The sequence below is a fragment of the Pyxicephalus adspersus genome, chromosome 5, assembly GCF_032062135.1.
Source record: "Pyxicephalus adspersus chromosome 5, UCB_Pads_2.0, whole genome shotgun sequence".
Taxonomy (NCBI): Eukaryota; Metazoa; Chordata; class Amphibia; order Anura; family Pyxicephalidae; genus Pyxicephalus; species Pyxicephalus adspersus.
In genome coordinates, this window is record NC_092862.1 from 99244020 (window position 1) to 99260082 (window position 16063).

The following is a 16063-nucleotide window of genomic DNA, read 5'->3' on the forward strand; positions in this document are numbered from 1 at the left end:
CGGACGGCTTCTCCCTGCAGAGATCATCCGGCGCTGGAGCGAGGACGACGTGGGACGATGAGCGGGTCCAGGTAAGATGCCGGCCGGCTTCTTACCGGTCCCGCTGTCACCCGACGAAGGCACCCGACGCTGGAGAGATCGGCGGACGATGATCGATGGAGGACGACGCTGGATGAGCACAGGGGGACCAGGTAAGTATGGATGTACAAAATCTCGGGCTTAACCATCCTTGCAGTTTTTTTTTGCCCGAGCGAAGGTCGGGCTTAACTGCAAGGTGGTTAAGGGGTAAAGGTAAATATGTCCTATACAAGTGTTGGGTACTGGAGGGTTAGATTATGCACTCGTTCAATGGATACAGAAGGGACATGATAAGTGATGTTACTAAAAAACCTGATGTAGATAAAGATGGCCTCACTTTGCTATGAGCTACTTACAGGTTGTGGAATTCCCATCGTGGAAAGAATGTTCATGGCCAGATGACAAAACCCATTTAGGATTGTGGAAAACTTGTTCATGTAAATTATAGGGTACATTAGCTGGGGAAAAGAAAACCTTACAAAGTCTATCTTATACATTTATGGAAGCCCTGGAAAAACTCACTGCCCATCTGCATTACCTATTGCGATGCTAGAACCACAACTTGACCCTGATGGCGTATAAGTGGTATACAATCTGTCAAATCCTAGACCCAACAGGTTAGAGAGTAACCCCCCCTAGCCGTAATCCCGAGTGTGACTCGGGTGGATTTTACCTGCAAATAGCTGTAATCCCGAGTCACACTCGGGGTAGCTTTAACCTAAAAAAACCCACTTAACTTGCTCCGTTGTCATCCCCCGGCGTCCTACTGGTCCCCGCAGGTCCTGGGGACACGTCCGTCTTCTTCGATCTTCAGCTGCGCAATGCAGAGATGATCTCCGTGTTATCTATGCTCATGAATATCATTGAACATGACATTATTCAGAACATAAAGAAAAGCTATGTATTAGGCCATATCACATGTCAGAGCCATGCAGAAATGACAAAAAAGAAGGTTAAAAAAAGTGGGGATTATAAAGTATAACCCTGATCATGTTGGCACCATAGCCGAATGTTACTCTAAGATTATCCAATGATTACATGAAGCTTAATGAAGTTTCCATTTTGGGTCTCTATCCTATGTCCTGAGTCAATAACTTCATGAAGAGGCTAGGTCCAGCCCAATACATTACCACCTTGGACTTCACAAAGGGCTATTGGCACCTAACCCTTGACCCCTGAAGTAGCTAAACTTTACTGTCACTTCTAATATAAAATAATGTCTTTAGAATTGGAGACACCCAATATCCATGTTCCAAAGGCCAATGGATGAATTGCTGAAACCCCACTACAGGTATACCTCTGTACCTGGATGGCATCTTTGGTCACAATGTGGTTTTAGCCCCCCTGAAAAAAGATGGGTTCACTGATTATCTGCTAAAGGATGTATGCAGTCTCTTATCATCTCCTGTATAATGTTTCCAGTCTCTGACCATTATCTGTATAACATCTTCAGTCCCTGCCCATTTCCTGTAGCATGCCCAAAGCCTCTATCTCTTGTAACATGTTTACTGTCTTTGACCATCTACTGCAGTATCCTTACAGTCCCTGACAGCTTTATGTAGCACTAGGTTCATGAATATTATATGTGGCCCTTTGGCGTTCCCAGGACTAAAATGACTTACTTGCTAAAAGCAACCTTAAAGCAATGTTCAGACTGACAATGAGTTTGTGGTGCAGTTACTGCTGTTAGTGAACCACTAGCTTGGGGAAGAAGCTAAAAGTAGCAGCTTCGCCTGGCAGCCCCATGGAAAATAATGGGGGCCACAGTGTGTTCTACAGTACCTCTGTCAAATTTACGGACACTAGATGTTTGAGAACCGGTGCAGCAGTGTATGTGACCAAATGGATGGCAAGGGGACAGCTGTCAGGAGTCACCCAGAATCCCTTGATCCTGAGCCGGGCCTGAACTTACCCTAATCGACATATAAGGACTGATTTACTAACAGAGTTTAGGCTATTCACTGTGTAGGGCATAATTAGCTTGGTAAAGGAAGTGAAGTTCTTTATGTTTAACTATTTACTCAGGGGTCAGCAAATCATATTTAGCAAATCAATCCTAAAGTACCAGTATGAGGCAAACTGACACAGATAGAAGGGAAATCCAGACCTTCGTCTGTCAAATGACTGTTAACAGTGTTTTGCTTGGCTTATCCAATCAAGGGAGAGGGCATATGGGGACACCACCACAGGCTGGACTTCACACTTGTAAACAGTGATGTCAGGTCAAGCCAAGAGGGAGCCATACTGGATTCTGTGGTAGAAGTCCCCTTATACACTTTCTGTTCATTGGCTAAGCCAAGAAAAACAGTAAGGATGATTGCCTAGTCATCAGTGTTCATATTACATTAGCCTAATAACACTAGGAGCAAGTAGACTGTCCTAGAGTTCCTAATTCCCCTCTCCTAACCCACAATTTGCACCTGGCTGCCTTTATTATTACATGGTCCACCACTTGCATCTGTCTTCATCCCCCTTCTCCTAAACCCACCATTTGCGCCTGGCTGCCTTTCTCTTCACCTGACTCACCAATTGCATGTGGTTGCCTTTTGCATCTGGCTGCCGTTCTCCCCACCCCACTACTTTCACCCGGCTGCCCTTTTCTTCCCTGAACCACTACTTGCTCCTGGCTTCCTTTCTCTTCTCCTGACCCACCACTTGCATCTTTCTTCTGATTGCACCTGGCTACTTTTTGCAGCCAGGTGCAAATGGTGGGTTTAGGAGAAGAGAAATGAAGACATATGCAAGTGGTGGAACCACCACATGCACCTGGCTGCTCTTCTTCTCTCCTGACCCACCACATACAGCTGGCTGATTTTCTTCTCTCTTAAACCCACCACTTGCACCTGGCTGCCTTTTGAACCTGGTAACTCTTTTTCTTTCCTGACCCACAACTTGCGCTTGGCTACTTTTCTCTTCATCTAAACTCACCATTTGCACTTGCACTTTCCTCCCCTAACCAAACACATGCATCTGACTGCTTTTCTTCCCTCCTAGTTCCATCTGCACCTGGCTGCCTTCTTCTCTCAACCCACTACTCGCACCTTGCTGCGTGTGTCTTCTACTGATTCACCAGTTGCATATGGGCTGCCTTTTGTATCTGGTTGCATTTCTCCTTCTCAGACCCAACACTTGCATCTACTTTTCTCTCCTAAACCCACCATCTGCACCTGGCTGTGTTTTGCACCTGGCTACCTTTCTCCTCTCCTGAACCACCATGTGTATCTGGCTGCTTTTCTCCTCTCCTAATTGCACCATCTGCACCTGGCTGCCCTTTTCCACGACCCATCACTTGCATCTGGCTTTCTTTTTCACCTGGCTACCTTTATCCTCCCCATCCCGCCACATGCACCTGGCTTCCTCTCCTGAACCAACATGTTCACCTGGCTGCCTTTCTGCCTACTAAAGTGTTTATGGGTAATTCAATGCAAGTCAATGGAGGTGTTTTGGTGACAACACCCCCAGAAGCTGCATGAAGCTGCCACCTGCAAACGCCAGAATAAAAAACAAACTTCTTTGGGGCAGGGTCCTCTCCTCCTGTGTCACTATCTGTATTCGTCTGTCATTTGCAACCCCTATGTAATGTACAGCGCTGCGTAATAGGTTGGCGCTATATAAATCCTGTTAATAATAATACTAACTTATTGGTTTTCATTAAACTATTTTTACAAGGTGATTTGTGTTTGCACTCTGGAAAAAAAACAGAAGTCTAATCATAGCCTAAACTGTACAGAACTAAATCTGTAGAGACATTGCTTCTAACACCACAACACACCTTATGATTGGAAATCTTTACTTTTATTAGCATCCTATTGCCTGCAATAAGAAGCCAAGCCAGCCTGGACTCCCAACAAAGCGCCATCTACCGGCTACAGAGAGCATTGCAGCCTGTCAGCACAGCCTCTCCTGCTGCCAGCTCTGCCTTCCCCCTCCCTCCTCCAGCAGTCTGCAGGAGCTGGTGCAGAGATTAAACCAACTCGGGCTTCCGTTCCAAAGCCTAGCGTGCTGCCCATTGTAAAGGCGGCTTCCAGCCTGAGCTGAGCCCGGGCGGAGTGTGCTGTATTGCTGCAGTGCTGGGGCAGTGCTCCTGAATAAATGTGTGTGCGGGGAGTGTCTGTGACTGGCTGCCATATACATACACAGGGGCTGTCACAGAGAGGAAGGGCTCAGCTGCAGAGGCTGCCTCCACCTCACACCCGCCTCTGCCCTGCACATGGCCATTTTGGGATTTTCCTGTCAGGCTACGCATTAGTGTGTTGGTCAGCCCGCCGTGTTGTGCCTCCTCCCCTATCTCTAAGCATGATATTCGGCAAAGCAAGTTTGTTTCTTGGACGTTGAAGCAGCAGAGGAAGGGGGTGGGTTTGCTGGTTAAAGGGAAAGTCCTGTGACACCCTCTCCTTCAAGAGCCCGCCACGTCCTTCTCCGTGGTCACCACAGCTGGAGGGTCCTGGACTTACACCTGGGGACGAGCCATGCTTGGGATTTGCAGAGGCGCTGCTCTGGTCCTGGGGATTGTCAGCTTGCTGTACTGCATTGCCTGGAGTGCCAGCATTGAATCCCGTAAGCTCTGCTTTTATTTTATCTTCCTAACACTTTTCTGCTGCCATGTGTCTTCTATGTGTCCCCCCTCAGATCATTAAGAGTTTGCTTGTCTAAAACTTCTCTGCTGCTGTCAGTGTTTGCTACTTGATCACCTGGCAGGACATCAGCTATATAAAATAATAGCCCGGTGCTGGATATCTGCTAATTAGAATTGTGATGACACAATGTATTCCCTCATTATGGGATCATATTGGATGGTTCAAAAAGTGCATCTTGCTGCATACTGTCATATATTAAGGGGAAAAAGTTCATTGTGCATTCATGTATCCAGATCTATTTAATATTTCAACTATACCGAACAGTAAATGTTGCTGCTTGTTCTCAGGTCTTTTATGATTCAATCTCATAACAATGTGATGTTTAGCAATGTTTGGTGCAGTGGGAAATATTTGCATGGTAAATATAGAGAATACAAAGTGATACATGCAGTGCACCTTGTCATTAATTCATTAGAGTTGGGCTGTGAAGCCACCACTTGGATATAAAGTTAGATTCCCTGCACTGTGTGAGATAACACCACAGGTTTATGCTTTTCTTTCTGTGGTTGGAAGTACATACACAGTTTATAGATCAGGAGTAAGGGACATCGGAGACTGACATGTCATCGGAAATAAGGAGCAGGTCATCTCCTTCTGACCATTAGATTTAGGACCAGATGTTCCTGACTGAAATATCCCATCACCTTCTCATGACCATCAGATTAGAGGACTAGATCACCTTTTCCTGACCATCAGATTAGAGGACTAGATCACCTTTTCCTGACCATTAGATTAGAGGACTAGATCAACTTTTCCTGACCATCAGATTAGAGGACTAGATTACCTTTTCCTGACCATCAGATTAGAGGAATAGATCACCTTTTCCTGACCATCAGATTAGAGGACTAGATCACCTTTTCCTGACCATCAGATTAGAGGACTAGATCACCTTTTTCCTGACCATCAGATTGAAGGACTAGATCATCCCCTCCTGACCACCAGTTTTTAAACCAGATGTTCCCTTCCTTACCATTAGATTAAAGAGCAGATCATCTCCTCCTGACCAATGGAATAAAGATCAGATCATGTTCCCCTGATGAACATAATAAAACACCAGATAATCTACCCCTGACCATCAGATTAAAATACCCCATCACCTTCTCCTGACCATCAGATTAAAGGACCAGATTATTTTTTCCTGACGATCCGACTAAAAGATCCCATCACCTCTTCCTGACCATCAGATTAAAGGGCAGATCATCTCCTCCTGACCATTGGAATAAAGATCAGATCATGTCCCCCTGATGATCACAAATAAACACCAGATAATCTACTCCTGACCATCAGATTAAAAGATCCAATCACCTTCTCCTCACCACCACAATAATAAAGGACCAGATCACCTCCTCCTGACCATCAATGATTACTGAGGTTCATTGATAGGTTTCCAAGCTGGAGGCTCCGGTTTGGGAATTTATATAGCATTGCATTATAGAAGACTTTAACTTGTGTTTTACTGTAGGTGTCAGTACAGTAAGATGGGTCAGGCAGAGTTTTTCAAGCCCACTTGAGAGGTGCAGAACTAGCAATATCAGAGAACTGTTTGATTGTGACAGTAGCTGAATTCTATTGATTTCTTTCTAATGGAACGAATTTGCTGTTGCGTTGGTGTTTTCTAGACAGCATAAGGGAAGCGCACATTATCACATATTAAATATGCAGTAGAAAGTATTGTAGTAATTTGGAGCCATATGGTACCCTATAATGGGTAGGCTTAGGACAACTGATGTTCAGCTATTTCCACATGGTTTTGTGAAAATAAAGACCGGATAGATGCTGTAATAATACTCTAAAATTACCTGTTATATATATATATATATATATATATATATATATATATATTTATTTTTAGGCTTAGTATGAGTTAGAGTGCATTGAAAGTACCAATATATAATTTTCATGATGATGATGGCTTCAGACAAAACTTTTGACCATGTTGTAGATGATGGCTAAACAAGGCACTATTGAAGTTATACAACAAAGCATTTTCTTTAAAATAAGACAAGAATTGTCAGCTAAACTTAGACACTGCTGGTTTGGTGGCAGAATATATATATACTTGATGTATGTTTTTAAACTGGTTTGACTAGACAGCAAGTGAAACAAAACTGCAGATTTTACCCTTTTAAAGATTTCAAAAGCCATGGTTTAATCTGAGATTCACCCACTTGAGTTTAGAGAAGACATTGTGCCGCATATTAATGAAATCTGAATATGAAATTTCCATTTGTCTTAATATAATCATCTCCTCTGAGAATTGAAAAAAAAATTACATCACATGTTATATGTAAGTTGAAATATTTCTCCATGCTTTGGTTTTGATTAGTTTACAGTCATTAGTTTTATTTCCACTTTGTGTTCTGTATTGGAAATAAATATCTATAATGAACAAGTCAACCAGGAGAGGTCATCACTAGACAAAGAGTAAGGAATGTTCATTAAATACATTTCCATTTCTTACATACCATTCATTCCACACTCTATTTTTTAATGTAATCTCTTCTAAATCAGAATATTATTATTGAAGCAAAACAATTAACTCAGCAAGAAAAAGTGCAGTATCTGCATGAGGATAGAAATCCATTTCTCAGAACAGGCTGCAGTCTGTATGGTATCCGGATCTCAGCAGTATTTCTTCTGTAATGTGGTAGTCAGTGAGGTACAGCACTTTGTATAGATAAAAACCCAGACAGCTAACACTGCACTGGTTACGGATCGCCACAGCAAGTCTCCGGTGTAAGTGCTGACACATCACATTGTACCTTTTCTGTTCTCAGTAAGTGCCTTCAAGTTGTGATGTGAGAAGAGAACACTCTGAAAGATGAGGTGTATAAAAGCATTGCTTATGATTTAATCTAAAGTTCATGACACCCTTGCTGCCTTCAAGCAGTATTCCCATAACTCTCAGACAACTAGCATTTTTCCATGTGTTTCGCTTGTGAATGCCAAGACCTTGGCCAGAAAAAAAATGTATCCAGTGACAAATATTGATATCTAAAAGCAGGCACAAAGTGCTATGCAAAGCACAATAACTCACTGCAATCTGACAGATTTTATTCAAATCTGATTTTAGTAAACCAGAATATGATTGTTTGGCACTTTGTCCATCATGTTGGCTTGCTCATCTGGCCACTCTAAATTGATCAAATTAGATTGGCTGCTTTGCATATGTGAACTAGGCTGACTGGACTTCTCTACTCTGCATTATATAAAGTAACATTCAAGTGATCTCTCCCGAAATACTCCAAAACAAAAGGGAAGTTTTTGGTAAGGGCCTCTTTCCAAACCATTTCAAGGGCATTTGTTAAATTGCTCGATTAGAGTCTTTAGAAACTATTATTCAGCAAAAATAACAAATCTGCAGGGTGCAAATGATCACATTGGAAACACAAGAGAATAATATAAAAAACAATGCATGTTTGATGCACTTTATGCCCTTTAGAGCAATGTAATTCCAGACTGATAATGAGCATCTGCCAAGTTCTCATAATCTACTACTAAAGCGATCATAATGTACACTGGGTCATTTGGAAAGCTCTACTTGCATATAGGATTGATTATATTTTGATTTACAATAGACCTACCCTTTATGTTCACTCTGCATACAATGCCGAGCATTGGCTCCGTTTCTGATATATTACTCAAATTGTGTAATAGATTTACTGGTATTGGGAAAACTGTGAATGATAACTCTTAGTCTATTAGTGTGTGTGTGTGTATATATATATATATATATATATATATATATATATATATATATATATTTAACATTATTGAATGTGTAAATCTTGGGTAAAAAATTTGATAAGTAATTAAGTATTGATAGTGTTTAAAAATGAGAGATTTTTTCTCTAGCAATAACATATTCTGAAAAACCTAAAATCCTAAAACAAGCATCGAAGGATAAACCTAATGCAATAAATTTGTAAAGCAAAGGTCAAAGAACCAGGATTTAAAAAACCTACAATTCAAAGTAAAATGAAGCACCATCTGTGTATTAAAACTCCGGAAACTGGACAGCTAAGTAGATCCTGAAATTCAAGTGTAGCTAGTGGAAAATGTATAGCACTACTATAAGGAACATAGCGACAGTATCAAAAAAAAAAATAAGATGTGAATAGTATAGAGATGGCTTGGGATACCTGAGGATAACAGGACACTTAGAAATTGACGATGCATGGAAAGAAAGGGGGTAATTGTGAGCTTGAGTAATATGGAGGTGTAGCAGATATGTGGGTATCGGAAAGGATGGCTAGAAATAAAGACAGACATTCACATTATGCAGCATTTTGAGTAAGATTACGGTACGTTACACTGGTCTCTTCAAATTTAAATTAAGACACAGTAAAATAAAAAATAAATATTGCATCCTCAGGACCCTTAACCAACAATTTATCTAGAGGAAGGTAAAAACTCTTATAAAGCATGGGCCATTTTCCCATGCATGTAAAAAAAAAAATCCTTTATGCCTATAGCTGTATGGACAATGGACTATATATGAGATTGAAGAGGAGATTGATTAGTGAAGAACCAACAAGTAGATGTCAGTAAAGTCAAGGCAGTAGAAATAAACTGTTATTGTGAAAATAAAGAAAAAAAGGATATGGTGTGTTTTAAAGAATTATATTATGTGGTCAAAAGCAGTTAGAAAACAAATATGTCCCGAAGATAGGGAAATACAGGAGAAATACAGTACCATTGGGCACATGAAATTTTGGTGTGTAAGTAAGTAGGGAAAATGTAAATGTTGGTCAAAGGAAGATGGTTAGCTACATAAATTATATTTCTTTAAAATTAATTTTAAATCTGTTAAGTCAGGAATTCAGATTTATGTTTAAATCAAGAGAACATATCACAGTGAAGATGGCAGTACCGTAGGTATTATTATATAGTCTGAGATACAGGTATAAATTCTTTGGAGGAGGATAAAGATATTAATGGAAACCCAGCTAGCTGATTGCCGGGAGCTATTGTGTATTTCAATTATAATAAGTTAAGTAATAAGAGGAGAAAAGTAAGAAAAAGCTGTGCCAGGAGATGTTTAAAGGTGGCCACATCCCTGTATTTATAATGAAATACCCTTTCAGCTGAACCAAGGTGGGGACTTCAGTTTTAAATCATAACATCATATGTTAAAAAACTAGGACAACTGTTATAGGAAATTTGCCATAAAACAAAAGAGGATCATTGTGTAGTTGCCATATTAGTTTATTTATTAAGAAAGTGTACCAAAAAGGGAGACTATGGTAAGCAGGCCAGGTAATCCTTGCTAGTGCCAAGCCTCATGTTAAGCCATATTTGAAAAGAAAAAGGGGGGGGGGGGGGTAGGAGAAAGAGAAAAGGGAGGCCTTGTGGCACTTTATTATTACAGGTAAACACAATCACTTTTATTTACTCTTAAAAGTCTATTCACATGATGTACAAACAAATTGTAACATTACATACAAATCAAAAATTCATATAGATCAAGGGTTTATCTTAGTCATAGGATGAGAACAGTGTTAATGTGTCACAAACTGTTAAGGTAAAAAGATCCACATTACTACCGTAAGTCTCCTGCCCGATGTGTTACGCCTACTTTGGCTTCCTCTGGGGATTTGGACACCTGCAAATTCTGGAGTTCAACATTCGGTGTTGCAAATGTGACACAGGTGATAAAAAAAAAAAAAAAAAATCAATATTGTGTCATGTACTGGCTGCATTAAATAAAAATTTCTACTTCTATAGATTTGAAAGCTGAACGGTGCCTGTTTTGGGGTATAAAGCTGAGGTTTTATTGCATAATTTTTTAAAAAGTTAAACCATCTGGAATTTGATATTTGTAAAATTAAAGTGCAGTTGTGGATGAATGATTTTCCTTTGCCATATAGAAAATTCACCTTCTATACTCCTGAACAAGCAGACTTTTTACTGTAAAATGCATTGAGATATGAGTTCTTTAGGCATCAGAGGATAAACTTGTGAGGTGCATTGGGTCTCTATGGGTAACCACAATATAAGGGAGGAAATATGGTATAAAATTGCACATTTGATCATGTTTAAAATGTTTTATGAAATTTTATCTATGTTGTTAAAAAAATGTAACTTTTTTTTGTAATGTTTTATGCCACTTCATAAACCATAATTATGTAAAGATACTCTTTGTATGGCATAAGTCAATTAGTCAAATATTATTAATAATTAGTCAATCATAAGTCATTTATATGGCATAAGTCAAATAGCACTACCATATTTTCTCAATTAAAGCAGAACAAAACCCATGCAACTTCACCAGTATAATGGTCCATAAGTGTAAACCTGCACTTCATAGTGACCCTCTGCATGGTCTGTTTTCATACACACTTCAGCAGAGCATAACTTCTGTATCCTCAAATGCCAGTACTCTGCTGCACATCCTCCTATTGCTGTGGCTTTGAGAGTTCCTATTCTGATGCTGAGAATATTTGCAGAGTGTATGCACAGTATAAATACCCCAGTAACAAAAAAAAAGGGAGCTTTCTATGTGATGCAAGTTTTTTTACAGAAAAAGAATTTCAGGACTGCGAGCTACTTGAGCTTCGGTGTCATAATCCCTTCTGTGTTTTGTATTTGCCTGAACCACTTTTGTTATATCACAGGTTTTTTTAATAACCTAGAAAAATGTATCTTTTTTATTCATTTAGGTGGGTGTGAAAATGCTTGACTAAATATGTAACTTACCATTGTTACTTCTGCTGTAGAGGACTACAGCTTTTAATTTTATTGTAATAATTTATAAAGGTTTGATTAAATATTGCAAATCAATAGAATGGCTAACCTGTGGTGGGAAGGGGAAATAAAAAAACTCATAAGGATCTCTGTATACAGGTACCTTACCTAGTCATACCTCCATTTCTTGAATTCACAAAAGTATAGCAGTGCATGAGAGCAAATGAATTAAGAGCTGAGATATATGAATGCTCCACTTATCTCTCTTCCAAGATAACAATAATCCTTATCTTATAGCACATGCAATTTTATAAAGCAAAAGTACTTTAGCCAATTCAATTCTACTTAGGCTTAACATCTAATTTTATAGCCGCTTGGAGTGGAATACATACTAAAAACCTTCAGCTAGTTTGTCATTGCCATTGTAAGGGTAGGCTTAGAAAACGTAAACGTAATATTTCTAACCAATGTCAAATGTTTTTGTATGTACAGAACAGTAAATTTTGCTCCCCATCTGTTTTGTTACATTACAATATGGAAATAAAATAGTTTTTTTTTTCTTTTTTAGGGACGGAGGGAGGGGGGGGAGGGGGTAGCATTATTTGATTTACACTTTGAACGTGCATTTTTTTTAAATTGTGACATGAACAATAATTAGGCCAAAAACAAAGTGTTTAAAGGTATTTACCCTGAACCCCCCCCCCCCCCCCAATCAATGCAATATAGAGACCTACTTCTTTTTCTGTAATAAAAGCTGCAAGTGTCTTACAGATTGTCTCTAAATTCAACCTAAATGAGTTGTGCTCATGTACAGCAATCTTCAAGTCTTGCCTCATTCTCATTTGAAATAAAATCTGGGCTCTGACCAGGCTAAAGCATGACATTTAAATATTTTCCTTTAAATCAATCCAGCATAGCTTTAGCAGCATATTTAGAGTTATAGTCCTGCAGGAAGGTGAACCTTCATCCCAGTCTCAAGAATTGCTCTATGTTTATTGTCTCTCCTTTCTTTTTCAACCCTGACCAGTTGTCCTGTCCCTGGCCATGAAAAAATATCCCTTCAACATGATGCTGCCACCACCATACTTAATTGTAGGTATGGCGTTCTCAGGATGATGAAAAGTGTTGGGTTTGCTTCATACATGGCATCTCCTGTGAGACGCCTATCATTTAATTTGACCAAAGAACCTTCTTCTTCCATGTGCTTCCATGTGTTGTGAGTTTTGGTGGGCTGCCTTTTCTTGTCGGGGTTGTAAGTGCTGCCATATTCTTTCCATTTCAGTATAATTGATTTAATGGTGATCCATGGCATATTCAAAATTTTTGATTTTTTTTTTATAGGGAAACCCTGATCTTACAGCTATGTTCACATTGGTTGTGGTGCGGTTACCGCTTCCTCATACCAGTGAACTGCTGCCTTGGTGGAGACACTACTTGTAGCTTCTTCCAGAGGCAGCCCCATAGAGAAATAATGTGAATGGCATAGAGTGGTACAGTACCGATCAGTGCTGCCATCTGTTAAATGTGCAGATGTTGGAATTCTTTACAAAGTAGTTCTGCAGTGTGGGTACACAGGATTGCATGCTGTTGAGACTGATCTGAACCTGCACCTACTTCTGCTAAGCTTTGTCCCTAATTTGTTTGCAGTACTGGTTGTAGTGCTATAGAGTTGGGGGCCGTGTGTGTGTATATATATATATATATATATATATATATATATTATTCACACTGCACATTTTAACAAACAGTTTTTGTTCATTCCACTTGAACAATTTAGACTATCTTAGTCCATTATGTAAAAAATTTGAATCCCTTTTAATACCAAGTTTAATATGTCAAAGCTGGACAAACACAGATAGAGATGATTACTTTATAAAACTGTTTTTTTTTTTTTTTTTTGCACAAACATCTTTGGGCATCATCTGTGCTCATTCAGTCACCATTCTCTTTTCTATTAAAAAAAAAAAAAAGAATGTCACTAATACTTAGTTTTCTTTATATTTAATAAAAGATTTTGGCTGACATTAGGAAGAGGATAGTTATTCAGTATAAACATGTGTATGGTACCACTGTTTCCTTTCTTCTCTTTGTATGTTTGTATGCTCTTTTGTGTTCTCTTTCTATTGTAAGAGTGGTAAGAGTACCACTTTTTTCTATTCTTATTTTTGCATTATATTACTCTTGGCTACATTTTCTCCTAAAATGTTTGCATTTTCTGTATCCATTCTCCTGATACATTCAAGGTTAAATAGTAACAAATGTACTTCCATTATACGTCTTTTATAAATATATAAATTATCCAGCATTTCTGTTCTGTGTAGATGCCTTTCTGGAGCCTTGAAGTCAGCCATAATGTTAGAATAGAGAACAGCCAGTTCTGTGCAGCAGTAAATTTAGGAAAATGTATTTATGCTAGGAAAATAACGTGCTCTAAAAAAAAAAGAACATAAGTCATACCTATAAATGATAAAATACAGAATACACATGCAAGAATAAATCTGGCAGACTTTGACCAAATTAAATAGTACAGGTTCTTATTCTGAAAGATAGATATGCTTGAGTTTGAGTCCCATGCTTTGCACTCTTTGTACCAAACCCATAGCTGTTGGTCAATTGCCAGCTGTCTAAACTGCACCTAGCATGTGTGTCATTGTTTTCCTGATGCAGGTCATTTACATTGTAAGCGTCTCTGGGACAAAGACTGATGATAATTGTTCAGAGTTCTCTATAAAACTCTGTTTATGATGCTTGCATCAGATCCCAGACTAATATTTGAATATCTGTGAACGTAATTTATGATATTCATAGGCCAGTGTGATGCAAATGTTCATAATATTACTATTATTTACAATCATTATATGTAACTTGAGTCAGGACCGTATCACCATGAGACTGGAGCCCTTCCAACTCAGATCACCTATCTTTCAAAACAGTTGAAATAAAAATATACATAGCCAAAAAATGTATACTTACCCTCTACATGTTCAGTGTCTGCTGTATTGATGAGAAACCAGTAGTTGAAGAAACTTCGGGTTCCAATTTTGACGCTGTCCATTTTCCTGGGCCCCTGTTGCATTCAGCAGATGATCAGCCTTCCCTGACCACAGCATCATGTCTTCTATTGATGTAAGATTGGTGGGAGAAATCGCAGAAGGCAGCAGAGAACCAGGAATTGGAGCACTTACTCAAGCTTTGGACTCCGAATATACTTCAGGCAGGGTTTCTGGGCAGTGAGAGAGAAATATTAACTAGACTTTAATATATTATTGTATTATGCTTTATTATTTCTTCATTGTAGTGTATACATTTTTTAATTTATTGACAATTTGTTCTAAGAAGGCTCCGTCAGTTTCCTGAAGATTAAAAGCTACTGACGATCATGAGGTGTCGGCCACCCGTTGGTGCTTCCATAAGAGAAAAAGTACTTACAGTTCTAAAGAGGGCTGATTATTACACTATTATGGAGGCATCATTAGTGAATTATTGAAACATTAGTTCTTTAGTTACACAGAATCACAGTGTTCTATTTAGCACTGTGGTTAGTCTAGCTATAGCATTTTTTCTATTTATTATTTGTAGTCGTAGGTCCCCCATGTTGTTCATCATTTTATGAAATCAACACACTGAAAGTCTGGGAGGCAATGGCTTTTGTTTAAACTGTCTGTCAGAAAATCAACATATGATACAAGTTCTGACAGTGTTTTATCCTTCCAATCAGTGACTGGTTGATCCTAGACTTCATGTTAAAAAAAAATGCTTTGTCCAGAACAACCTCCCAAAAAAAAAAATATATAGGAATCCGTTTTTTTTCTTGTTAGCAGACCTGCCTGTCTATGTACCAATCAAATCCTATTTCTGAAGAACTGTAAAAGGGCCCTATGCACTTGTTTTTTTTTTCTAAACGTGTATAATATTATTGAATGCTATTATGTGTAATCTACTAGTTGACAGAGAAATAATAGCCATGGTAGCCTTTGCTATAACTTGTGGCTTGGAAAAGCTGATGGGAAGAGCCATTTCTTCCTAAAGGTTCTTCGAACAGTATTGCTACACCCAACCATTACTTTATTTGGACAATGAACATTACTTTATTTGGACACTGGTCTTGTCATTCTGTTTTAACCTCGGGGAGACATATCTTTAGTATACATATGTAGCCTGCTAGGATTTGTACTGGTAAGTTTACAAAATTTTACTGACAGCTTTGGTTTGTTCTGTAGCTGTTAGGCTATTTTCCTGTTGTCTATGGGGTTGCTTTGTGGTTACTGCTGCCTCTGAAAATTGCTGCCCCATAGAGAATCAATTGGAGGGGTCAGTAAACAGTATCTATACCACTCTCTGCTGCTAGCTGTCAAATGTGCAGGACAATTTTTATGTAGATTTTTGAACATATTTTTTGAACAGATTTTTTGATTTTGGGGTAGTATAAGGAAACTATTGAGTCATACTAAATTGTTCTGGGAAGGTATATTTTATGTTTGTTTTGTTTGTTTCTTTCATTGATCATTTGTTTTTGTTTTTTATATCCTTTGTTTTTCCTTTTTATTCATTTTTCTTTTTTTTATTTATGTTTCCTTTCCAGCTGATTCCCTGATACATCGATGTTACCCTCTTGGCCAACAGAGCATGTAGACCCTAGGATGTGACCACAAAGTGGATTT

General features: G+C 38.9%; 1 protein-coding gene across 1 annotated transcript in view; it reads left to right on the forward strand.

The window, feature by feature from the left end:
• The first annotated feature begins 4102 nt into the window (after nucleotides 1-4102).
• CNTNAP2 (contactin associated protein 2) overlaps nucleotides 4103-16063 on the forward strand; it is a 902024-nt gene continuing 890063 nt past the window's right edge. The window contains exon 1 of the mRNA XM_072412254.1: nucleotides 4103-4635. Within this exon, the coding sequence (XP_072268355.1) occupies nucleotides 4548-4635 (88 nt within the window). The 5' untranslated portion in view covers nucleotides 4103-4547. The remainder of the gene's footprint in view (nucleotides 4636-16063) is intronic.